The 25847-nt window shown below is 55.0% G+C and overlaps 3 protein-coding genes across 3 annotated transcripts; 1 reads left to right on the forward strand and 2 right to left on the reverse strand.

Annotated features, from left to right (window-relative positions):
* Positions 1-266: 266 nt before the first annotated feature.
* On the reverse strand, positions 267-4231 carry EMWEY_00033580 (hypothetical protein, conserved; the record flags this gene model as incomplete). The annotated part of the gene is made up of 4 exons (XM_013481867.1): positions 267-1992; positions 2441-2894; positions 3402-3426; positions 3950-4231. 4 exons carry the CDS (start codon positions 4229-4231, stop codon positions 267-269), a joined length of 2487 nt encoding a protein of 828 aa, XP_013337321.1.
* Positions 4232-6638: 2407 nt separating this feature from the next.
* On the reverse strand, positions 6639-19607 carry EMWEY_00033590 (glutamic acid-rcih protein, putative; the record flags this gene model as incomplete). The annotated part of the gene is made up of 7 exons (XM_013481868.1): positions 6639-8730; positions 9002-9642; positions 9788-10166; positions 10302-11702; positions 11904-12948; positions 13080-13228; positions 13678-19607. 7 exons carry the CDS (start codon positions 19605-19607, stop codon positions 6639-6641), a joined length of 11637 nt encoding a protein of 3878 aa, XP_013337322.1.
* Positions 19608-23132: 3525 nt separating this feature from the next.
* EMWEY_00033600 (hypothetical protein, conserved) lies at positions 23133-25792 on the forward strand (the record flags this gene model as incomplete). Its single annotated transcript, XM_013481869.1, has 9 exons — positions 23133-23145; positions 23258-23529; positions 23696-23829; positions 23994-24093; positions 24227-24361; positions 24806-24961; positions 25153-25239; positions 25383-25527; positions 25665-25792. 9 exons carry the CDS (start codon positions 23133-23135, stop codon positions 25790-25792), a joined length of 1170 nt encoding a protein of 389 aa, XP_013337323.1.
* Positions 25793-25847: the final 55 nt, after the last annotated feature.

Here is a 25847-nt window from a genome sequence, read left to right on the forward strand (position 1 = left end):
ATGCAGTTGCTACTGCATAAGGGTGCTGCTGCTGCCGCTGTCTAGCTGGTGAAGGCTGCAGAACAACATCCTGCGGCTACTGGTGATGTACACAAGCTGCCGCTGCCGCTGCATTGAGTTAATGATTGGACAGAAGTGGCATGAATAAAATGAGACATCTTGTCCATTCTTCTTCACTCAGCAGCAACTGCTGCAACTGCTGCCAGACAGCCGCGTTCCTACAGCCTCTAAACTACGAGCTGCTGCTGCCTCTGTTATTGCTGCTACTACGGCTGAGCCTCCTGCGCTGCGAACTGTTGCGCCTGCTGTTGTTGCTGCTGCGAAGGCGACTGGTAGTATAGCGGAGTTGCAGACGGTGATGGAGGCACCTGCTGCTGCTGTTCCGTATGGTAAGGAGGCACTTGCCGCTGCTGTTGTGGTTGGTGTGGAGGAGCTTGTTGCTGCTGCTGCTGCGAATGGTAGGGGGGCGCTTCCTGACGCTGCTGCTGCTGGGAAGGAGGCACTTGCTGCTGCTGTGGTTGGTAGGGAGGCACCTGCTGCTGATGCGGTTGGTAGGGAGGAACTTGTTGCTGCTGCGGGCGGTAAGGAGGCACTTGATGCTGCTGCGGTTGGTTAGGAAGCGACTGCTGCTGCTGCTGCTGTAGCTGCTCCAGCGGTTGGTAAGTAGGCACCTGCTGCTGCTGACGATGATGATTATGCTGCTCCTGCGGTTGGTAAGCAGGCACTTGCTTCTGCTGCTGCTGCGGATACACTGGTGCTTGTCCCTGCTGCTGCTGTGTCTGTGGAGGAGGATAGCCTTGCTGGCGTTTCTCGGTCTGCCCCTCCTTCTGGTTCTCTAGCGAAGGCAGTGTTTTATGCTGCTTCTGCTGCTGTTGCTTCTGCTTTTGCCTGTGTTGTTGCTGTTTTTGCTGCTGCTGCTGCTTGGTGAATTGCTTGGGTTTTCCTGAAGGGGGGGGAGTGCTTTGCAGGGTGTCGCCTGTTTGCTGTTTCGTCTGTTTTTGCTGCTGTTCCCTTTGTTGTGCTTGATTAGTCTTCTTCTCGTGCTGTTGCTGTTGTTCCTGACGATGCTGTTGCTGCTTTTCTTCGGTGTTTTCCTTAGTTTCCGAAGGCGTCCCGGGCACCACTGGCGGTGCTTCCGCGTCTACCTGCCGCGGTGGGAGGGCGTAGAAGAGTTCTTCGGCCTCCCGTGTTTGTGTCGTTGTGGTATCTAGATTGCTGCTGGCTTTTCCTTTGTCTCCTGCCGCCGTTGCTGCTGCTGTTCCTGTTGGTGTTGCTGCTGCTGCTGTTGCTGCTGCAGCTGGTGCGATCTCTTCTTCTGTCTCCATTGTTGGGGTGCGCCCTCCAGGTCCTCCCTCGTCGCCGCCGCCACCATCTTCTTCTTCGTCTTCGTCGTCATCTTCTTCGCCATCGTCTTCATCATTATCATCAGCATCATTATTATTGTCATTAGAGGCTTCTTCTTCTTCTGACAAACCCAGCGAGAACACGTCCAAGTTGTTCCGTTCCTGTTGCTGTGGCTGGTGCCGGTGCTGGTGGTGCTGCAAATGCTCGATCAGTTCGTTAAGCATGGACACAACTCCGGCGTCCCCTGAAGCGTTCGCTAAGCTTCCAGCAGCAACTTGGATGTTTCCTTGCTGCTGTTGCTGCTGCAACAACAGCGTCGGGGTGGCAGGGTCGTCTCCTCCCGCCTGCCAGACTTCCTCCTCCAGCACCTCTCCATCGCTCCCCACAGTTGACGAGCGAATAACCACAACTCCTCGTCCTAACATGGAAGATGGCAGCCGCAGCCCTCCAAACGCCCCCCCAAGCCCCATTAGCATGCCACCCCCCATGCCCCCCAGCAGCATGTCGGGAAAGAGCGACTCCGAAAGTGTCTCCGCTGCTGCAGCAGCAGCAGCTGCTGCTGCTGCTGCTTTCTTCAAACGCATCTCACGGGAAGCCCATGGCTCCAACAGCTCGACGCTCCATAAACGACCCAAAGTCGGCTTGCCCCTGCAATAACAGCAACAGCAGAAACAGCAACAGCATTGGGAGCAGCAAAGCCAACGTAGAGCTCAGGGAGAAACTCTGCAGCCAATAACAAGCTGCAATGGGTCATTGCAGGCAAGGCGAGAAACAAAGAGATACAAAACGGGCCACCATAGAGAAACAACAAAGAAACGGAACCAAAAGAAACCGTTGTAGTTGGGGCATGTGTTGATTTCATTTAACACATGTGGATCACACAGTGCATATGGCGTTGTTGCATGCAGAACAGACTCAGGAAAAAGACGAAGACAAAATGAGACAGGATGAAGCGGAAAGAGATTAGAGAATACGAAGAAAAGACAGTAGGAGACAGAGAGAGTTCGCTGCAGTTGATTAGACAAGCTGTGCTGCGATAATGCTACAGGCCGATACAGTCGTACGAAAAGAAGACGTGTTAAGGTATCTGATGCACCTTCTGCCAAGTTCATGAAGAGTAGCTTCAAAGGCAATTTTGTCTCCTGGATCGAGTTTGGAGACGTCCGATGCAAGGTGAGAGTCGAAGGCCAAAGCTAAATCTGCGCCGTCTCCCTTCATGCCTTCTTCTTCCTGCTGCAGAAGTTTTAGTTCTGCCAAGAGGCCTTCGGGGGCCTCTCGCCCTCCCGCAGGGTCACCTGCCTCCTCGGTGACGGGGGGTCCGCCCCTTCGAGTTGCGGCCACGGACAGAGTGGGGTTCATCGCCAGCAACAAGAAAGAAGGAGAAGAGGAAAACAAGCCCTCACGCACCTGCTTAACTAGCCCTACCCACCTCACCGTCTTAAATGCAAATTCGTCTGCAAAGTTTGCACCTGCGTGCAACGGATTACCCAATTGAGATCGCTGACCGCATTTTGAGACAAAATCCAACCAAGACTGCGACGTCATCTCCCCTGAAACGCGCCCCAACGCAAACGCACGCGCGTATCCCCAATATTGACGCATCCACGTACATGCATGCGCATGCATGCACATATCCAATGAGCTGTTGGTATGCACGCAGGTGCAGGTGCACGCAACGAAGCCCTTCTCGATTAGGAAAGAGACAAACACAAGGAAAAACACGAGGGAGATAGACAATAAAAAGGGAGCCATGTGGGCAGGGAGACTGTCGAAGATACGCCAGCAATGCAAGAAAAACACAAATATGACTAACAAACTGCCACACGAAGGAAACGACCAGACTTCTTTCTTGCCTTTAGCTAGCTGCTGCAGCGACGGCTCGAAGAGGCCTCCTCTAAAGAGGTGACAAAGGACGATGACGAAAGCGAGTCCTAGGTTGCAGAAAAGATAACGGCGCGTAAGAATAACCGCACAACTTCCACATCGCAGGGTTAGAACCCTGTCTCCTCCCTTCAAAGGACAGGATACTCGGCTACGTCTCCACACCAGGTTCCTACACTGCGGGCACTCATGCACGGCGTCCTGCGCAGCGCACCCCAGCAGCAAGAAGAGAACCCCAACACAGAAAATGCATGCATGCGCCAACTACAACAAAAGTTGCGCTCATAAGAGCAGCAAACAAGAGCGTAGAACGGATGCAACAACACCTACTTTTGGAGCGGCCAAAGCACACAAACACAAACACAAACACAAACAAACAAACAAACAAACGAATGTACAAACATACAAACAAACAAACAAACAAACAAACAAACAAAACAAACAAAACAAACAAAACAAACAAAACGAAAAAAACAAACAAACAAACAAACAAACAAACAGACAAACAAACAAACACAAACAGAAACACAAACACACAAACACACAAACACAAACACACAAACGCACAAACACACAAACACACATACACGCAAACACACACACACACACACACACACACACACACACACACACACACACACACACACACACACAGCAACAGAGTCACCCACATCTCCAGCAGCAGCAGCAGCAGGACCTCAAGCAGGAGTGTGTTGCTGCTTACCCTCAGCGCGATCCACAAAAAGGGCCCTATACACAGGCCAACCCATCCGAGGAAGAGAAAGGCAGCGAGACACGAGGAGACCCCCAAGCAAGATCGTTTGAACCGGATCGTTGTCGTGATGGCCTTGCTGCAGTGAGGACAGATAGTCTGAGTAGGAGAGTCCCCGTAGGCCTCCTCTGATGAGGGGACCCCTTCAGGGTGGACGACTGGCCCCTGCGGCGGAAACGGGGAGGGGGGCCCCGGGGGCCCCGAAGGGCTCGCAGCACCGCCCACAGACTTCATAGGAACGCAAAAAGAGACACACCAAAGTGCTCCGAATTGACTCCAGACACACAGAGACAACTACAACAAGAGCCAGGAACAGCTCCTCTTCCTCCTGCTGTCCCTGCTCTTCCTGCTGCTCCTGCTATTGCTCCTGCTGCTGGTGAAACGGCTCCTGCTGCCGCTGATCTCGTTTCTGCGGTTGCTCCTGCTCCTGCTGTTTCCGACCGAACTGCTGCGTCCCCCGTATGTACGGAGAGCAGAAGGAGAACAAGAAAAGAAGGGTTGGAAGTGGTTCACGGAGAGCAGCAGCCGCCAGCAGCAGACAGCCGTCCTGGCTGCTGCTGCCTGGGGTCCCCTGAACCAGTAATGCAGCCCCAGAAAATGCCTTTTATGGCTTGAAGCGCATGCAAAACGAGTCTGAAAAGCAGCAAAAAGGGGACAGCCCAGCAGGCCTCTCTCTCGTTGCTCGCAGGGCGCTGGGGCCCGCAGGGTAGCAGCACAGGATTCGCTTTTCCGGCTTCTTTTGGCAAACTCCTCTCCCTAATTGCCCTTAATTATTTCTTCTTTGTTGCAAACTTGATGATCCTTTTCCCATGCTTAACTCCCTCCAACCGCAGCAAGACCGGCGGCACGAGCAACTGCGGCTCAACCTCGGTTGTGGCCCCCCTAAATCCAAAACACCGAGCATTAAATACTAAACCCTAAACCCTATAACTTAGATAATGTTTAACAGCCGCTGTTGTCACATTTTTTGGTATATTGTCGCCTCGTGTCTGTGCGCTCTCTCGAGCCGCTTCACTCCCCACCGACCTAAGTTCTTTCCTGCTCAAAATTGCTGCAAAAATAAATCGCCCGACTAAATGCTGAACATGCATATACTGCTGCTCTGCACACTTGCTGCGTGCATGGATGAAAGCTCATACAGTTCCAGTACAGCCCCAAACGCCAAGAACAGCCAAAACAACGCCCAGATGGAGGGACGGAGCCTCGGAGACACTCCACTTAACCCCAGAAGAGCAGCATGCTGCAGCAGCAAGTGCAGCCAGACGAGTAGCACCCCGCAGCACCAGGTGATGCTGGCTGCAGACTCGGGATGCCTTCCCCTGTGGGGCAGCCGGACGGTCTAGGGAGTTCATCTTTTAGCCTGATTTGATGGTGGAGAAGACTAGTAGTTAATAGCATCATTAGTTGCTGCACTGAAGGCTGAGGTTTAGTAGCTTCTCGCTGCAGCTTATTCAGCAGGGCAGCCACTTGCAGTAGTGCCACTTTTTGCAGCCCCAATTCGATACGTGCGTGTACTGCCGGTACTTGCATGCAGTGCAAGAGGCTGCTTCCCTCGCAACAGCGCCGAGCTCGACGAGCTCCCCTAAACCCTACACATGCTCGGTCAGCCTTAGAACGATGAGAAGGAGCTTGAGCCTAATTGTGTGTCGGACTGGTTTCTGAGGGGGTACAGACAGTTCAACCCTGCTGCAATCGTTGTGGGTCTTTCGCTGCTTCCGCCTCTTCGCCAGGCCGGTCAGGCGGCCTTGCGGAGAGGGGAAAGTAGCGGCAGCAAGTGAGGCACTCTCTGCGAGGTGGAGGCGAGCTGCACCTAGCTGGCACAGCTAGCCGCCGATCCTCCAGCTAGCTTTAGCTAGCTGTTACAGCTGGCTGTCCATCCGCCAGCTTGTTGCAGCTAGCTGCGATATCAAGCCACCCATCCAGTAGCTAGATTAACTCTCTGCTACGGCTAGCCATCTACCCGCCAGCTAGCTCTAGGCAGTTGCTCTGGAGGGAGCAGCGGCAAACTCAAAGCGACGATTCCAGCTGAGATGCAGAAAGCTTTAGGAAACTCGCTGTCTCCACTGCCTAAGAGACCCCACCTACGTAGGACCCATGCGTCTCAACCCTCAGCCCCGCCGCTAAGCGCCGACCCTAAACCCTCTCAGGGGACTTGTGTTGCAGCGGTGCCTGCAAAACGGCGCTTTAAACACTGTGCCGTAAAACCCTAAATCCCCCGCTGTTCTGCAGATGCACCTCATATGAGGCTGAACGGCTGGCAACCTCCTGCGGCAACTGTACTCAAGAGATCTGTGTACAGTTGCTTGGGCACTAAACCCTACACGCAAACAAACCTCAACTCTCAAAAACGCTAAGGCCTTGGCGCAGGACCCTTAACCGCAAAGCCAATAGCAAACAACCCGTCGACCCCAAACGTTGACCCCAAACCCAAAGAGCGAGAACAAAGCATCCAGATAACATGAGAGAGGGGGCCACGGTGGCTACACGTTTAGCTGGATAGCCATCCAGCCAGCCACCCAGGTATCCACGGAAGCAAATGCAGCTACTGAGGCAGCTGGGGTGTACATGCACTTTCCAATTGCAGCAGCCAATTGAAGCTGTGCTGCTGCTTTAACTGCATCTGGTGCAGCATGTGGGACTGTTACTGGTGCTGCGGTTGATGCTGCTTATGATGAGACGGGAGCGTGTCTGCTGTTAAGTGGAACTGCTGTTGCTGCAGATAGTCCCACGTAGAAGTCGCCTGCAGTTGCTTCTGCTTGATTATCTGCTCCTGCTGTTGCTGCAGCAATTGCTCCTGTTGCTGCAGTTGCAGCACTTGCTGATACTGCGAATTGTCAATAAGCAAAAACTCATTTCCCCGCAGCAGCTGCATGTTCTCTCGCTGGGGGTTGGAAAGGAACTCGCTGGGATGTACAAGGAGCAGCTGTTGCGACTGATGGCTCTGCAGGCCGCCTTGTGAAGCTGCTTGCAGCAGCTGCTGCTGCTGCAACTGCCCCAGAAGCTGCTGGTTATTCAACAGAACCGACTCCAAGGTGTCAGGATTTTGGAAGGAGACGCCGAAAGGATCTTGGTTACAACTGCCATTGGAGCTCTCTGTTGCTGGTGCTGCTGTTGCTTCTGCCGCAGGCGCGTTGCTAGGCTGGTGAAGAGGCAAATAGACAGCGGAGTGCCGTGGCAGATAGGAGGCACTTAGACTGTCGCTGTCGCTTCCCACGGGTGCAAGGCAGTCAAGGGACGCCCAGTTTTGCTGTGGCTGCAGGGGCTGCTGTGGCTGCGGATAGGTAGAGGGCGGAAAGGAAGGCAGCATCAGCTGCTGCTCGTGTTGCTGGAGCTGCTCTGCGGTCTCGCCAGAGTAAGGCCAAACAGGAGCAGCAACAGCATTTGATGCATAGATTAGCTGGGGCAATGCATCTGCTGCTGTGGTTGCTCCTGTTACAGCAGCAGCGGCTCCTGCTGCTGCTGCTGTTGCTGTTGCGTCGTTTGAGGGTAAGGGTGAGACCGAAAATGAAGGCACTATTAGGTGCTGGGCTGCTCCTTCTGCAACTCCTGAGACTTGCTGCTGTTGCTGCTGCTGCTGCTGCCAGGGCTGCCCCACCGAATCCTGCGATTTCGCAGCAGCAAGACGGGCAGCAAGAAGGCCGTGGTGACTTGCACTGCTGCTGCTAGGGTCGTGCTGTGGATAGTAAGACAGATTGAGGGTGCAGTCGTCCCCATCTGCGGCTACAACTGCAGCAGCGGGGAGAGCCCTGCTACTGTTATCGGCAGGTTGCCCCTGCTGCGACCATCTGCGAGACGGTGGTGTGTTGGGGGTCGGTGTGGACCAGCCGGAAGGGTGCTGCTGCTGCTGTTGCTGCTGTTGCTTTGTCAGGTGCTGTTGCCACGAAGCAGCAGCAATGCTTTGTCTGTGTGGCAAGGCACTGTTCCAAAGCACTCTCTCCCCCCTCTGGTGCACTACTGCGGGGGCAGTGTTGCACTTTAGCAGTTCCCGTAGCGCAGTACTCCTCCTCTGCTGTTGCTGCTTCTGCTGCGGCGACGGCGGTAGTTGTTGTTCCTGCTGCTGCTGCCTTGGCTGATGCTGTTGTTGCCGCTGTTGCTGGGGAATATCGGGGAGCTGCACCACGGCGGCGTGTCCGCGCAGAGGCTGTACGGTGTGGGAGAGCTGCTGCTGCGAGGAGGAACGCGAATGCAACGGCTGAGGGGAGAAGGAAGCAGCAGCAGGAAGCTTGCCAATAGAGGTCAGGCGCTCCCACGCCTCTTGTCTCTCCGCCTCCAGCAGCTGCTGCTGCAGCGGGTCCAGGTGCTGCGCTGCGTAGGAAGGGAGTGTTGTGAGGCTTTGCGACCGGGGAGGCATGCTGTACAGCTGATGCTGCTTCTGCGCTGCCCGCTGCTGCTGCAGCTGCTGCTGCCGCAACAGCGGTGGCTGTTGTGCGTACTGTGAGGGTTTCGGGTGCAGTAGAGGACGCAACGAGGCCCCCATTTGGGGAGGGCCCACGCGGATTGCAGGAACGGGGACGGGAGGTGCGGCTTCCGTGCAGGATGAACAGGAAGGGAGAGGCCTCAGGGGAGGCGCATGGAGACGAGCAGCAGCAGTAGTACTCCGCCCTTGTTTGCTGCTACTGTTGGCTGCTGCTGCTGTAGGTGGTGATCTTGCGCTGGAGCCCGCAGGAGATTTGGAACGTGGCAGGATGTAGGAGATTCCGCTGCTGATGGCACTTAGGACGGCTCCCGACCCCCTACAGAGACAACACAACCAACAACATAGAAGGCCTCTCCAGAAGTGGAGCTGCAGATACAACGTAAACTGTGGACCACCCACGCGCAGTTTCAGTTGGCCCAACGCAATGCATAACCACTGGACAAACGTTATGCAGGTACACTGCAAATGCAGCCTGCCGCAGCAGCTGCTGCTGCAGCAAGGCGGTTCCAGCAGCAGCAGCAGCAGAAAAGCCACACCAACAGCAGTAGCAGATGCTGCTGCTGACGCCGCAACCTGCATGCCCTTACCTATCCAAGTGGTCTAATAGGCCCTCCACGACTGCTGCTCCATGTCCGTCTGCCACTTTCTCCACTGCTTCTGCTGCTCGTGCTGCTGCGGCTTTTGCCGCTCCTTCACTCGCACTGGCCAGGTGTCTCAGCGTCAAATGCAGGCCCGCAGCAGCTGCATCTCGAGCTGCTGTAGCAAAAGACAAACCCACGCTGCTGCTGCTACTGGGTGCCGCTGGCGCGGCTTTCCAGAGCTGCTTTGGTGGGCCTTCTGCCAGTTGCCGTTGCTGTTGCTCCTGCTGCTTTTGCTGCTGAGAGGCCCCGTCAGCACTGCATGCAGGGGTGGCGCTGTGACTCCTAACGGAAGCAGAAGGGCGGGACCCAGAGTCTTCTGCCAGCGGCACCGTGTCCCTAGAATAGGGTATGGCTGTGCTGCTTGCGTAACTCGTCATTCGCGTGCAGTCTGCAGTGCTGCTGCTGCTGCTGCTGCTGGGAGTTCTGGAGCCGCTGCTGCTGGGAGGAGCTGGCGATAGGCGCAGGCGCAGCTGCGGAGGGGGGCGGTGCATCGCCATAAGGAACGCACGAGGCTGCTGCGGCAGTAGCTCACTGCTGCAGTCGTAAGGGAGAGTATGCAGCAAAAAGTGGTCAAGTCCAGCGGCGGCCTGAGACAGAGAAGCCGATACAAGTGTCCGCACATCAGCTATTACGACGGCTGCAGCAACACACTTTGCAGCAGCAGCAGGAAGTACAGCAGCAGCAACAGGATGCGAAGTAGCAGTAGCAGCAGGAAGTGCTTCTGCTGCTCACCTTGACTATTTTCCTGTGTGGAACATGAAGCCTGCAGGCTCCTCTGAGGCGCTGTCTTCGGCTTTTGTCTGCCCAGAATCGGGGGGCAACGGTGGCTGCTGCCTTCTTCCAGCATTCCTGCTGCGATATTTGCTGCTGTTGCTGCTGGTCGTTGCGGTGGAAAGACAGCAGTTGCTGCTGCACGCAACCGTCTCCCACTGCAATCAAGTCACCATCCTGCGTAAACAGCAGCAGCCGGGCCCCTTCAGCCGCAAACGCTACACTGCAGATGGCCACTCTGCAGCTTTTGGGGGGTCTTCCAGCACTAGAACAGACATACGCTTCCTCTATTAACTCAAAAGGCATAGGGGCCGAAGCAGAGAACTCTGCTCCATCGTCGCTGCACAGACATCGTAGCAGGGCAGAGGCAGCAGCTACCGGCAACTGCTTCTCCAGATGAGGAGAAACCCAGGTTGCCTACATGATTTTAGCAACACTGATTAGCTCAGGGTAGACAGCAACTTCGTTGTCTCACCTAACAACAAAAGACTGCAGGTCGCCCCACAACCACAACTCCCCAGACTCCGACAGAGCTGCATTCGTTATACCCCCAGCTGCAACCTGCTTTATGCGCGGCATCCGCTGCTGGTCCTGCTGCTGGTCCTGCATCTTCTGGATCTCGCCTCCTAAAGGGGATAGAGAAAGGCAGACTGGTGGTGCGCATGCAGTTGTTGCTGCTGCTGCTGCAGGGAGTCCGAGACAGTTATTTGTATTGCTGCCCCAGCTGTACAGACATTGCAGAGATTGTTGAACTTCTCCTCCTTGGAGCTGATCAGCAGTTAAACCTACGGCGACGGTGTGCAGCGACCCGCACGCAACCTGCGAGAATTCAACGAGGGATTTTAGAAGGATTTCCTTTAGCCTCTCCTTCTCCAACAAAGTTGTAAACCCTGGAGCATCTGCTGCCAACAGCTTCGCGCTAGCACCTCCCGCAGGGGCATAGCCGAGGCCCAGCCAGCCCTGTGCTTCCCCGTTGCCGCCGCTGCTGCTGCTGTTGTTGTTGTCGCTACTTGCCGCAACGAGGGAATGAATAAGGGTGAGGCGGCTCAAAGGCACGCGGGAGAGATCGAGCAGCAACAGCTGCTGCGGGGACAGAAATGCTTCTCTCTCTCTCCCAATACCGCATTGGCCGTGGCTGTTGCTGCCCCATAGAAAAAGGCAGCCTTCAGATGTGAGAGCAACAACATGTGAATTCCCACAAGCTACATGAAGCAGGCGCTGGGGCTGCTGCTGTTTTTCGTTGCCAGCTGCCACAGCAACGAAGTGGTGAGGAGACACCGCAGTTGGTCGGCTTCTGTTGCGGAGGTCTCCAAGGCCCAACACACCATTTGCGTTGTTTCCCCATGTGTACAGACCCCCAGCCACTGTCAGTGCAGCGCAGAAGTCAGGCCCGCAGCAAACAGTAGCAAACGCACAACAAGTGTACGAGGGATCTCGGCAGAGAGAGGGCGTTGCAGCCTCACTGCCGCTTAGCAGAGCCGGTAAGAAAATCCAGTTTTCTTTCTGCTGCTGCTGTTGATAATGCTGCTGCTCACGAGAAGATGCTGTTTTTGCTGCTGTCTCTACGGAAGCTTCACGCGCAAAAGCTGGAAACTCAAGCCAGGAGAAACGAAGAGACTCGCGGAGCCCGTAGTCTCTTGAGTGGTCTGCAGGGTGTCTCCGCAAGCTGCTTCTGCTGTCAGCGCTGGTGCTGTTGCAGCTGTAGCTGTTGTTGCTGGTGCTGTGACTAAGGTCAACATCGTCTACACCACCATCGAGAGACCCCCAACTGAAAAGAAAACCTTCAGAAGTAACTGCAGCGCTGCAGTGGAGCCCCGCAGAGACACTGCAGACAGTTCCACGAAGAGCCACAACTTGCTGCGGTTGGCAGCAGAACCTGCAGTAGGGACAAGAAGAAGCAACAACAACATGCAGCAGCACGGACAGGTAGAAGCAGAACATTTGCAGTGGTAGTACGCCGCCTAGCCTACTATGCCGCTGTGCGACAAGCTTTGCCCGAGGAGGGCAACTTGAGGCAGCAGCAGCAGCATCGACAACAACAGCAGTTAGGGCGAGGGCAGCAACAGCTTGCACTCACCACACGTCAGTCCCTCTTGCTGCTCGTACGAAGTTGTCTCTTTCTTCTAAAACGGGATCTACAGGGAAGTATGTCGCCACCCCGAGGCCCAGGGCCCCCTTCTCGTTCAATCCGCAGGAGAACAGCAGAGGCCTGCTCTGCCGCTGCCACTGCAGCCACTGCAGTACATGCTCGCAGCTCTCTCCCCTCACGACATACGGAGATAAACGTCTTATACCTTCGTCTTCGGAACTGCCCATAATACCGCAGCTAGAACTCGCTGCTGCTGTTGCTTGATTTGCAGCTGATGAGCACTCAGCAGAGATCGCTGCCCCTGAAGCTGCAGCAGAAGCACTAGCAGAACCTGCACTACAAGTAGCTGCAGAGGTTGCAGCAGGAACAGAAGTGGAAGCAACGCCAGTCCCCAAGACGCCCGCAACCGCCCATTCTGATGCTGGGTCTCCGCGGTCTCCCCTGGGGCAGACACCGGATGCCCAGTGAATTACAGGGATCCCCAATCTCCTGATGTTGTAGAGGACGACAGCGCAGGCAACGTGAGGTTGCAGAAGAGGATCAGGAAGGTGACAATGTCGGTGTTCGGGGTACTTTGGGGTGTACGTACACCCGAAGAGCCGGGAGGCCTGTTCATGCTGCTTCCTAGCAAGGGGAGAGGTGGGATGCGCTGACTCGGAAGGTATCAGGACAGCTGTCGTTTGCTGTTGTTGCCGAGCCACCGCAGGGTTGCTACTTACATATGCAGCGGCAGCAGCAGCCGCAGAGGACGTGGTGTCGTTTGTGAGGCCAGGGAAGCCTTTGGAGTCGATCGGAAGCACTCTCTTGTCTACAGAAAGGAGAGGCAGCAACGGTATGTGGCGGGGCACGAGGTGAGGGGGCCCCACAGGCAAAGGACAAACGCTAAGCCTTAGGCGCAGCACCCGCAACAGGTCCGTATACACCCCAACTCGGGCCGTCGCTGCAGCGGCAGTTTCCACAAAACAGTTGAGAATCTCATTCTGGCTGGCGCTTATCGTGCTGCTGCTGCTGCTGCTCAGGGCAGCGTCCGGGACTGCGCAACTGCAGTAGGCCATCAGCAGCAGTAGCCAGCTGAGGAGAGCAGCGAAGGGATGCCCGGCTCCCTCTGAGCAGACGCAGCAGCAACAGAGTAGCGCGCCAAATTAGCTGAGAATAAGGGAGCACCAGCAGCAGCAGGAGAGGTGGAAGGAACAGCAGGTGTGTACTTGCCTTCAAGCAGTGGACACCCGTAGTGTCCCTGCAGCAAATCAAGGGCTGCCATCAGACGCCTCTTAGCGGAGGCGGCGAACCCGCGTCTCAGCCGGCACAGGCCCCTAAGAAAGAAGCACAAAACACACTGCTCTGCTGCACTCCACTGGCATTTTTGCTGACAGCCAGTTTTAGTGTATAGGGCCTCCCCGTTTGCTTGGGATACCTGCACCGCATTTTATCTGAAAAGAGCTGCCGATCCTTCTGCGCAAAAGAGAGAGCTCCGGCATGGCTGCGTAGGCAGCTAGCTATCCGCAGCGACAGCAAGATGCCTGTGTAGAGAGCCAGATGGTCGTGCAGATGCTAAGCTAGCCTCGTAGGGCTGTAGCTGGTTAGCCACTCGTGTAACTACATAGCTAGACGCGTTGACAGCTAGCTTTTCCCGTATGTACACCTTCTTCTGTGGGCTTTGTGTATGGACAGCACCTTCCGGGGGACGTGGAAACCGTGAGATGTCATGTGACTAGTCAAAAGCGGAGGCAAGGGGGGGTTAGGGTTGATGGAGGGAACTCACAGAATGGCAGCAAGAAGGGACGCTTGGGGGGCGTCAGCGGCCCCCACCAAGCGGATGCCCTCAACAGCATTCGAAAGGGCTGCAAAAATACCCAGCTGGTGCTGCCGCAGGCTGCTGCCTGGAGCACAAAAGCCGCCTTCTAAACCAAACGAAACAACAAGCCGAGAGCTGTCGGAGTCTCCGGACGCTACTGCTGTTGCCGCTTCTGATGTTGCTGCTGCTGCTCCTCCAGCTGGTCGCCATGCGGAAGAGGGGCCTTCTGCTGGCTGCTGCTTTGGAAGCCCTGAGAACCCCAGCCAGCTGTCAAACTGTAGCAGAAGCAGCATTAGCAGCCGCAGGAGATGATCGTCGGCTGTTGAAGACACGCCGTCCAGGCGTCGACCCACAACATATGTATGCTGCTGCTGCTGCTGTTGTTGTTGTTGCTGCTGTTGCTGTTGGGGTTTCTGCCTGCGATATGCCTTCCACGTATATGGCTCCGGGGGAGCCAAAGCGCGCAGCAGAAGCTGGCAGAGAAGACCGCCCCTGAGGGTAGCAGGGACTGCAGCAATAAATTCAGGGTTTAGGATATGCGCCACAGGGTCAACTTGGGGCCCCCTAGGGGCCCTTAACGGGTGCTGCAGAGGCGTCGTGAAGTAAGGAGCTGCTGGCAAAGAGGGATAGGAGGCTCGTAGCCTTCTGAAGGGGAGTGCAGAAGCTGCATAGGCTCCGTGGGCCCCCAGCCAATTCCAGTCCAGAAGGGGGGCCCCCTCAAGATAGTCTTCTTCCGGTGGCTCTCCAGAAGTAGGCAGCACGGGGATGCATGTGCTGGGGGCATGAAGCACAAACTCAGCAAGCAGCAAGACAGAGACGCAAGCCGTCGCACACGGCAACGGGGACTTCACCGCCACGCGGCCCCACGGAGTACATTCTGTTGCTGCTTTTCTCGCTCCTGCTGCTGTCTCCCCTGCTGCCAGTGCTGTCCCTGCTGCTTCTGTCGCGGCTGCAGCCGCTGGTGCAGGTCCGGGGGCGAACAACTGAGATGCAGGCGCGTAGCGGCAGACTGGGAGCGCGTGCTGCTGCTGCTGCAGCTCCTCCAACAGGACAGACGGGCTTTTGAGAGCAACAAAGAGGCAACATCGTAGCAACATGGGCAACGGAAGCTGCATGGAACTAAAGGCATCTGCGCGGATAAGGGAAGCTGCAAGAGACAGACACACGCGGCGATGAAACACCAGTAAGCTGCTCTCCCAGACACCTTCTGCGCCATGCACGGCTGTTTTCGCTGCTGTTGCTCCTGCTGCTGCTGTTACCGTTGCGGCGGGTGACTCCTGGTGCAAGAGCCGCTGCGTCTCGCCCGAAAAGGCCCACCGAGAGGCGCAGGTGGAGAAGCGCTGACAAACAGCAGCAGGGCTGCAGCAGTAGCATGCGATTTGCTGCTCATACCGCAGTACATTTTGAAGAGATTTGCCTAACAAGGTGCATGCAGTTGCAGTGGCAACTAGTTGCGCACTGCTACTGCACAACACCAGCTGCTGCTGCTCGTTCTTGGAAAGAGCAGCAGCCGTTGCTGCTAATGATGACGACCAGGCCTCGCCATTGCCGCCCCACTGTGGCACCTGCGGTGCCTCCTGGCGCAGAAGCAGCAGTAACTCATCGAACAGCAACCACATACCCACGCCAGCAGGGACACCTCCCTGCCTGAGTGCAGCCTGGACTGTTGGGCCGTCTGTGTGAGAGAGTTGGCGCTGTACTAGGGCCTCTGCAACAGCCCTGGAACGCTCTCTCATGCTGCTGCCGCTGCAAGAGGGACTGCAGCAGTGGATGTATTTAACAGATGCCTTCGGCAGCACAGCGAGGCTGGCTTGCTCAATCGGCCCTTCCCCAAGTGTGCAAGCATTCCCCTTTGAGGTCCAGACGTAGGACTCTCCGGTGACGAAGTCTGCTGCGGGTGCCTCCTCTTCACAGCTCTCGGCTGCTGCTGCTGCTGCTACTGGCCAAGTCGGGGCTGCTGCTGCAACTCTACAACGATGGCAGAACGCCTTCAAATTGCCGGTGCTGCTGATGCGCCAAAGTTGATGCTGTCTAGCTTCTGCCGAAGGACAGCAGCAGGAGCAGTGGCGGATGGCATGAGGGCAATGATGAAGCGGCTGCCAGCTGTATTGGTGCTGGTGGACTTTGCTATCGGCAGCAGCGGACGGAGGCGGTTCTGCCGCTGCGAGGAAAGCTTGCTGTCTTTGCTGCCGCGTAGCTGCTGCAGGCACCTCCATCGCCACAAAGGAAGGGAGCGCTTTGTCAGCCTCAAATACAAGGCCCCACGCTCTTTGCTGCCGCTGCTCTGGCCTGTGGTGTAGTTCTTCTTGACTGCACTGGAATTCCAGAAAGCGTTGCTGCAGCATCCAAACTGGGTCTCCTGCTGCCTCGAGAGCAGCAGCCTCAGTGCATAAGACCCCCAAAAAAGCAGCAGCTGAGTTGGGTAGTGGCGGTAGTGGATCTGTGAGTGCCAAGGGGGCCCCAAGTTCGTGCTGGTGTTGCTGCTGCAGTTGACACTGCTGTACCAGGCCATGTACGCCGGACGATACGACGCCACTCTCTGCGGTCGTTGCTGCTTCCATGCATCCAGCTGTGAGGCCCTGCATGCGGACATGAAAAGGCAAATGATACTCTTGATGGGTATGCTGCAATGGGCAAACAAAGAAACGGAGGCCGCCGGTCTCCAGAAGCAGAAACAGCGGTGAAATTGAAAGCTCTTGCTGCTGCCATAGGCCTGATCGTGCTGCTCGCTGCTGCTGCTGCAGCTGCTGCCAATGCCTGGATGTGCTGATAAGCTGGACCAACACCCCCTGAATGCAGACGCCCTGCTGCAGCAGACCACGCAGGCGCCGCCGATAGGATAAAAACAGTGAAGTGTCACCGATGCTGCTGCTGTTACTGGTGGCCAAAGCTGTATCAAAAAGGTGTTGGAAATCTGAGAGGAAAAGCAGAGTGCTGGACTTTCGCGCAGCTGCACACAAACTCCAGAGAGCTTCCCCCTCGGTATCCTTGTCGGGGTCTCCTCCGTTGCCAAGGGAAGGTCCTGCTACTGGGCAGCCAGCACCAGAAGCTGTGGTTGACGCCGTTGTTGTTGTTGCTGCTGCTGGAGTTGGTGAGGAGCCGGGATCTGACATGTTAGGCATCGGCTGCTGCTGCTGCTGCTGATACACCCACTTATCGATGCTTCGGCTGCGGAGGCGTCGAAGGGTAGAGGCAATGCCTTGCCGGCTCAGGCTCCGAACAACGGAACCGCTGTACTGCTGCTGCTGTTGATGAAGAGGAGGAGGATGAAGCTCTGGCTCCACCTTGGGTTTTGACATCCGTGCTCTGCCCCTCAGGAGGAGGCCCCTTAGCTTACTGGTGCTGGGCTGTTGTTGTTGCTGCTGCTGCTCTGTAGATGTTAGGCCAAGTAAATTGCGAGCTGCTGCTGCAGCTGCCATCGCCACGCTGCTGTTGCGACGGGGCAGTGGCGCCCTGGAAATCCCGCGTTGCTGCTGCTTCAGCTGTTGCTCTGGTTGCCGTTGTGGCTGCTGCTGTGGCTGCTGGTGCTGCGGTTGCTCTGGTGCTGGGGGTGGCTTTGCAGCGTCTTGACAGCTCTTGCAGGCACACGCCAGTAGCCGAGGCAGCAGCGGAGTTGGGTGGTCCTGCTGCTGCAGCAGCAGAGCAATGCAGGCTGCGGCGAATTGTTGTAGCTCGCGCTGCACGAGCAGCAACGACCTCTGCCACTGGATGCACAGCAACAGTTGTTGCTGCCGCAATTCAGATGAGCTGTGGTCTATTTTCGTAGGATCATCCTGGTACTGCTGTGAATTCGTCCTGCTGCCGCTGTTGACGAACGAGTGAGTGAAGGAAGGCAGGGGGAGGACGTCTATGAGGTGTACAGACAGCGCCGCTACCAACTGCTGCCTCTCGGACTCATCCGTTCTGCTCCTGTTGTTGCCTTGATGCACCTGCACCTGAAATGTGGCTGCTTCTCCCACGCGGCAGCACTGAATGGCCCGAAGGAGCAGTGCCTGTCCTGCTGCTGTCCATGCCGCCAGATTCTCTGCCTTTTCCAGTGGCTGTTGCTGCTGCTGTAGGTTCTGATGCTGTTGCTGCTGCTCTAGGATGTAAAGATAGGCTGGATGTAAGTGCAGAAGCAGCCGCTGGGAATTCTCAGGTTTGCTACGGGCTGCTGCTGAGGGAGGTAGTAAAAGGGAGGGAGTGTGCACCTGCACATCAGCGATGCAGCAACAGTGAGCGGGTGGATATGTGCTGCGGATGCCACTGCTGTTGCTGCTCCTGCTCTGGAAGAAGAGGTGCGTTTTGGTGCCACAGTTCAGAAACGGCGTACAGATAGGTACATTCAAAGATGCATGCAGCAGGAGGGGGGTTCCCGCGCAGTCTCTGCATTCTTCAGCAGCAGCAGCAGCAGCAGGTGCCTCCCTCGTCCGTTCAGCTTTCTGAATGCTGACGAAGCCAAGATGTCCCCATTGCTGCTGCTGCTGGTGCCGCATCTCATTCTTCCACTCGCTGAAGGAACCGCCCCTCAGGGGAGAGAGACTCGTATGTACAACTCTAAGCACGGGTCCTTCTGGTACAGCCGCAAAGGGCTCCGCAGCAGCACCATAACCAGCAGCAGCCTGCTGCAGCAACGACTTTCTTTGGAGGCTTTCATCACGAGCTTCAATGAGGAGCTGTTGCCTGACTTCGTCAGACAGCAACGGGCTTGCTGGAGAAGCTCCCCTAACAGCATCAGCGGCAGTAGGCAAGCAGAAGTTGGGGATTCCTTGGCAGTCCTCTCTACACACGCTGCCTTCCTCGGCTGTCTCGGGCCCACACAAACCGCAGAGGCATGACTGGTCCCCTACCCGTTCAAGTGCCGCTTCTCGCGTTCCTGCGCCTTCTGCTGCTGCTGCTTCTGTTGCTGTTGCTGTTTCCGGTGCTCCTGCTGGTGCCGCTGGCTCTTCCAAGGCAGCTGTAAGGCGAGATGCTAGGCTCACATATGGGCAACTTGCATCAGGCGGTTTCTGCAGCTGCTGTTGTTCGAGTTGCTGCTCACGTGGTTGGTGTTGTTGTTGTTGCTGCCGCTGCAGTGCATTGAACAGCGCCTGCAGGGACTCTCCAAACAGCCTCTGTAGTCTCAGCCACTCAATCTGCCACAAACGAATGGGCAAGCCATCAACAATCTCTGCAGCAGCAGCTCCTCCAGCCCCGTACTGCTGTTGCGGCGGTTGCGCTTTCGGCTGTTGTTGCTGCTGCAGCGAAGCGCAGACAGCAGAGTAGAAGCGCTTTCTCCACAAACAGGCAGTCCTCCAGGGATTAAGGGGGGGCGAAATTCGCAGGAGAGGGGGGCCTGAAGGGCTGCTTTCTGCAAAAACATCTGGAGCCGTGTTGAAGCTGCTGCTGCTGCAGCAACGCAACACAGGAAGGTCATCCTCGCGATCGCAGTTTGGAGGCGCCCCCACTGCAGCAGCAACAGCAGCAGCTTCTGCTTCCGCTGCAGAAGAAACCCTTCCCCAGAGTACTCGCAGCTGAGAGGCATGCTTGCCATCTACCAGTTGCAAATGCGGCCCCCACTGCGCCGCCGCCTGCCCTTCAGCAAGCCTTGAAGGTTGTTTCCTTAGTGTTCCTGCCACCCACACCTTAAGAGGAGGCCCTTTTTTGTTGTCAATATGCAGCATCAGGGGAACCCTCCCCTCTAGAGCATCCGCGATCTCGGCCTCAGAAAGGTTGGTGGGACCCAGCTGGAGGAGCTGGCGCTGCAGCAAATGCTGCAGTTGTTGGTGGAGTTGATGCTGCTGTACCTGAGAATCTGTGCTGCTGCTCATGCTGCTACAGGTCCCGCCTGTATGCTGCCCCTTGTGATTTAAATGAGGTCTTGACTCACAGAAGCGGCCTCGCGCAGAGGGGTGTAGCGTGGTGGGAGTTGCCCCCATCTTTTTGCATCAGGTGCAGCAGCAGTTTCCAAACACGGGTGCTTCTACTGCTGACGAGGCGCGCTCTGTTGCTGCTGATGCTTGTGGTGTATTCCCTGAAAGGGGCCCCTCCAGCGACTGTTGCCCGCCGCGGTCGGGCCCAGCCACGGGCCCCCAGTCTCGAAGCTGTGTACGTGGGCAAAGTAAGCCACCGGAGACGGAAATAAAGGAAAAGCTTAAGCAGACCAAGGCAACAGTGGTTTGAGTGGCAATCAGCCATAGCAGGAGCACTGGGGGCCCGTGCCCCGAGCGGTTCGGCCGCGACACGGAAACGGGCTGCCCAGCTCCACGGGCCGCCGAGGAAGCATTTGTCTGCAGTTTGCCAGCCTCACAAACTCCCCTTAAGAGAACGAACAGCACTAAAGGATGTGGTGTGGGACGCAAAAAAACAAAAATTCGTGGAGGAATACTAGAACCAAGCGGGGGCTGCCGACGCCTGCCAGCCCTGGTAGCGCTGCCGCCAATCAGGCGATCACTGGCGGTCCTCAGGTTGAGTTATTTCTCCCCAATTTCACCAGTATTTGCCCCTTAGTTAGTCAAATAAAAGCTGAGTTTCAAAGTATTTCAATAAAAAAGGTGCTTTCAAGTGCAATGCCCCAGTAAACAACAAATTGTCACAGCGTGGGGGCCCAAGGGGCTGCTAACACGAAAGCCATGCAGAAAAGGAAAACACAAATAAGGTGCAACGACATGAACGAAGCCATATAAATACGTAAATTTTCTCCAGTTCCAATTACCCCACATTAAATGTTGCAGACCAGCATAAGCACCGTAGCTCAGTGGGAGAGTGGGGGGCTCATAACCCCCAGGTCCATGGATCGAAACCATGCGGTGCTAAGTGATCATCCACCTTTTTGCTGTGTGACGAGAACTTACCCCATTTTCCGCAGCTGTGACCAACGTATTGGTATCGTGTCATGTCCAATTAGGAAAGGAAATGGGACATTCTGGCCGCACTATAAAAAGAGCTTTAGCGCATTGCCGTTTCCCCACAACAGGGATCCTGTGCATTTCCAGCAAGTATTTAAGTAGCATGGGTAAACAGGTGAGCGTTCCGGCACCCTGCCATTGGTGTAGCTTAGTAGTCGAGGCGTTGGCAATCACTGGAGTTATAGGTGGCGCATCGTATCCGCGTATCTTCAGATTCCTTGTGCACTTCGCAGCCCGTGTCAAGTGGCGCTAGCAACTCCTTATCATTAATTCTAACTTACTTAAGCACGCAGTTAGCTCGAAGTGGAGTTGTCGGTGCTACCGCCATCTCTTTTTTCCCAATATTAACATGGTGCGCTGGGATCACTGCCTTTCTCTGGCTTGCGTTGATAACCCTCGCGACATCGCTCAAAATCTTCCAACCCTTTTACATTTTGCATGAGCCAGCAACTTGGGGCTAGGGGGATCTGACCCGTGACAAACAAAGCACTAGCTCTTGTCTCTACTTCACCGTCGAATGCCGAGATTGCAGGCTCCCGCCTGTACTGGCGGCCCACCTTGTTCTGGGTGGGACTGCCGACCACATCTTCAACATGTACAGGCCCTATAACTATCCCACTTACAAAACTTACTTCGTCTTTCTCAGCCATGTGCGGAAGAGTTTGGTTCTTTCTCGTTGCTTCGTTTGCAAATCCTGACAATTGTGAGTTCCACTTTGGTTCCCGCGTAGCTCCTTCTACACGGCAGGATAGTAGAGGATTGCCTCTCTCCACGGCTCTACTACTGGTAGTCAACCTAGAATCTTCGGGATCACCTCAGAGCTTCTGTTTTGCAAGGACTGATACATCCTGCAGCAATGTTGCACGAATAGCTTGCCGTGCTTGTTCCGCTTTCTTGGGTTGTCCCTATTACCTTGCCGGGATGTTGATAAAGCTACACATCAGCGCATATTCAGATTGCTCTATAATGGTGTGTGCTCATAAACAAGGGTAAGTCGCATAGATATAGCCACATGTCCCATACCGCCCTTTGTAACGAAGGCGATGAGCGTTACAACTGTAGTTCCTTCGGTAGATTACGAAGAAGCACTGCACACATGAAGAAAAGCATGAGATTCTTGGGGTACTTTTCCCGACAGTGTTTGCTTTTGGATATTTGGATAGCTGGATATTTGGGGTGCTGTGTGGCTTTCATCTTGACGAAGATCCCAAATTGTACTCGGCTCCCTGAGATAGGGTACATCGTAGCTGTTCTTCGCTGTCGCGAGACGCAGAGGGGGAATCATTGGGGTGCATCTTATCGAAAGCATCTGCAAATCTTCCCTTGTTCATGCCAGGGTTCTTCATGGCCTGTCAATGATGTAATGTCTGGCTTTTCGTATGTGGAAGAGTATTTTTTGAGCTCGCGCCTCCCTCTCGTAAGCATGCGTTTCTACAAAGCGTGAAGATAGTCCACGCTCTTAGTAGGGTCCCACTCAGAGGTGCACTAGAGCTTCAGTGGAGCTAATATACTTCTCCTAAGATTCCCCCAAAATAGCTAACTAGCTGGTCAAACTCGTTGCGTCATGAGCGTAGCGGCATGATGGCGGAAGTGGCGCAGTGGCGAGCGGGCGCTTCATGAAATGCAAAACGAGTTGAAGCAACTCCGTTCTTCAACATAACCCCGTTTAAAGGGTCGAAGAAGCCCCATTCTGATGGATGTTCCAACACTGCAGACAGTGCACAACGCGTCGTAGCCAGCCTACGGGCTGGGAAAAATGCACGCATCTTCAGACAGAGCATGATACAGTTCGCTATGAGGCCCCAACTATTCCAAAGTTTTCCTCCGCGTATGGATAGTCGGCGGCTATCTCAATACTGTAACGGGAGTGACGCATCTACCCCTCTACAGCGAACCTCCCTGCACGAGACTGCGAGGTGGATCTCTGCGCTCAGCTGAAACTAGCTTCAACTCCGGTGGGGGACGCTGCATGGTCAACTTTTAATTCGAAAATGTTTGTCTTGCCTCACCGGCTAGCCTTAAGCATGCCAGTTGCTAAAGATGTTTTGCCTTCGTCGTGTTGCAATTGACCCGGTTCTCCAGGCGTATATGTTGCTAGTTTTATTGAGTTTATACTTATGGTCCAGAGGTGTATGAGCCAACTGTTTAAATGCGCTGCTCATGTTCATTGCTGGGCGTCCTTTGGCTTGTAGGGGCGGCTCCTGTTTTTAGCGAGCAGCGTGGATCTTGTTGCCAAGAAGCACCTAGGGTAAGCTGGGTGCCCGTGGCCTCGTTAGGCCACAGGCCACTTTGTAGCTACATTTAAAGGGCAGCAAGACCTACTTGAAATGCTCGGTGGACACGGAAGGTAACTACGGCTAAATCTCGTCGCTAACCACGTTCCTGCGATGCCAGCCCCAACCACTGCTGTTGTTGACCCTCGGTCTTAGCCGTCCTAGTTATTGTGAATAAAGCTACAGAGTTGAATTGATTTACAGTCTGTATTTCCACTGTAATTCTCAACTCTTCCCTGAGAACGCCGGACTCATTGGACTGCCAGGCATTACAGCATGAGCGATGGGCCCAGCCGGTGAGTCTAGTGAGCAGCAGCAGCTGACTTTCTCATGCCTAAAGCGTTGTAGGGAAATTTAAGAGTATATTTTCAGCAGTTTTGTTCTGTGTGTGTGCTCACTGTGGCCCAGAGAGCGGTGAAGCCGGTGAGGGGATCCCCCCGCCCACCAGTGCACCAGGCACCGGTGTAGGTGCGGAGGTTCAACGTCCCACCACCTCCCCCATAAAGTCAGAGAACGCTCGCAAATGTTCAGACGTTTCCTCTCCAGATGAAGAAGGCAACAGCTTGCACGCCCAGCGCCTGGGAATCGATATCCCTCTCGATTCCAACGACGAGGAGCTCCTCTTCCAGGCCGCCCGCATCTTCAAGATTGAAAACCTAAGTGGCTTCAAGAACCTTAAGGTCTGTGGCGTAGTGTGTTTATTCATTGCCTTACAGTCAACATGGGTGACTGTTTTGGGAGCTGTGTTGTGCCCGCAAACCCCAACACTCTTGTTTCCATCCTTTGCTGGCTCCAACAACATCTGTGCGTTGTTGCTACTTGCTCGCTCCGTTTATGCGTGCACAGAAACTTGCATTGATTGCGAACGAAGTTACAGTCATTGAAGGCCTCGAGGAACAGGGCCCATCGCTGGAGCAGCTGGAGCTCTACCAGAACCATATCAGGCGCATAGATAACATACAGCACCTAACGAACCTCAGGTTCGCCTTCATGTTCCCGTTGTCGTCATTGCTTCTTGCTTCTACCTAGGTTTAGCCTTTTTGAGGTGAATTGCTGCTTCTCCAATATGCGCGGGGAGTGGGCGTTTTCTCATTCCTCGCAATCGCCCTGTTGAGAGCTGTAGAATGGGCTGCCGTGCCTGTAGGGTCTTGGACTTGTCATTCAACAATATTAGACGCATTGAGCATCTTGAAACTCTCGTCAATCTGCGAGAATTATTTCTTTCCAGCAACAAAATATCCAAGGTATGTGCGTCGCATGAACACAGCAAACCCAGGAACACCCAGAACAGGAGCGCGCGCAGCAGGAACAGCTAAGACGCTGATCGCGGCAGCAATTTTATAGGTTCTTATGCAGTGTGCATTGGGATGTTGGCAGATTGAGGGCCTTTCGACGCTAAAGGAGCTGCGCACGCTGGAGTTGGGATCAAATAGGATTCGCGATGTAGAGGGCATAGAAAATTTGACAAATCTGAATGAATTATGGCTGGGCCGGAACAAAATAACCCGCATGGTGTGTATGTGGTTTAGGGCTTAAGGTTTTGATGGGGTCTAGGGTCTTCTGGAGTAGGCTGCTCTCATCATTCTTAGAGTTATGGATGGTATGCATGGCTTATCGGATTGCGGTACAGTGGGTGGCCTCAGTGACGCTTTCTTGTGTTGCCTCCAGCTTCGGCTGCTTGGACCAAACTCCTGTTCGTAACATTTCGAACTATATCCAAACCGCTGCGGTGGGGTGGAGTTGGGGGACACCTTGGGGCATCAGTTCTGACAGGGTGAACTTCCCGTATGTTGTGTTTCTCTGCGCTTGTCACTTGACCGTATCATTTATGTTCATTTGAGCCTTTTGGTGGTGCGAATGTTGCTGATGGTATTAGAGTTACTGCTGTTGACGCTTCCTCCACTGTTGCTACTCTTCAGTTCATGATGGATCGCCTTTGTGGCGGGGTTTGTGCAGGAGTTGCCATGCCTTCCGCAGCTGGCCCGTGTCAGCCTTCAGTCCAACCGCATTGAAGAGTGGAATCCTGCGCTTTTTGGGAATTGCCCTAAACTCTGCGAGCTTTATCTGTCGCACAATAATCTTCCTTCGCCTCCTTCAGAGATTCGCCAGTTGGTAAGAGCATTATGCTAGCACTTATGTTGTCTCACCGTGTTCTTTTTTTGGCTGCTGCCGCTTCCTACGTCGCCGCGGTTTTGCACATGTGTGCGTTTCTTTGCTCTGGCCCCTGTGCACTGCTGGGCGTTTACCCCTGCGTCTGCCGCATGGCGTGACTTCGTTGTGGATATATGCTGGGTGGGCTGCAGGTGGAGTTAATGGTGCTTGACTTGTGCTGCAACAGAATCGACAGTGTTGAAGCTCTTGCTTCTTTGCCGCAGCTGCAGGATTTATGGGTAAGCAGGGGGTTTCCTGCTCCACCGCACCATCATCCGCCGTTGCTTGTGAATGCACGCGTGTTGGAAGCTCACGGGTGTCTGAAAGGCGATGAGGTGCTGGAAAATTCAGTGGAGATGCTATGCTGGTGGTGCTACTGCAGCTCAATGACAATAGTCTGGCGAGTCTCGATAAGATTCGCTGCTTGCAGCAGCTTCCTTCTCTGGATACACTTTACCTCGAGCGGAACCCACTACAGGCGTCCTTGGGGCCTGGCTACAGACAGGCAGTGACGGATTTGTTACCCCGTAAGCTTCTTCAGCTTTGTCAGGCGCCGCATCTAGTGGTACCGCCATTGAACCAGTTGCGTAATGACGCAGTTCTTGTTCTGGTGAACTGCAGAGTATTGCGCTTTACCTTGCCTGATTCGATGATGATTTTGCAGGTATTTCGCAGCTGGACGCGCTGTCCATCAACTCCACTGTACACATCGTGCAGCATAGAAAGGATGGTGAGGTGGTATTCGGCGGAGCCGAAGGCTTTGTCCTGCAAACGGTGGCGTTTACACCATAGCAGAAGTATTATCCTCTTGTTTGAGTAGCAACCGAGGTATATATATATATATATA

Source organism: Eimeria maxima, genomic scaffold (assembly GCF_000499605.1).
Source record: "Eimeria maxima Weybridge genomic scaffold, Emw_scaff449, whole genome shotgun sequence".
Classification (NCBI taxonomy): Eukaryota; Apicomplexa; class Conoidasida; order Eucoccidiorida; family Eimeriidae; genus Eimeria; species Eimeria maxima.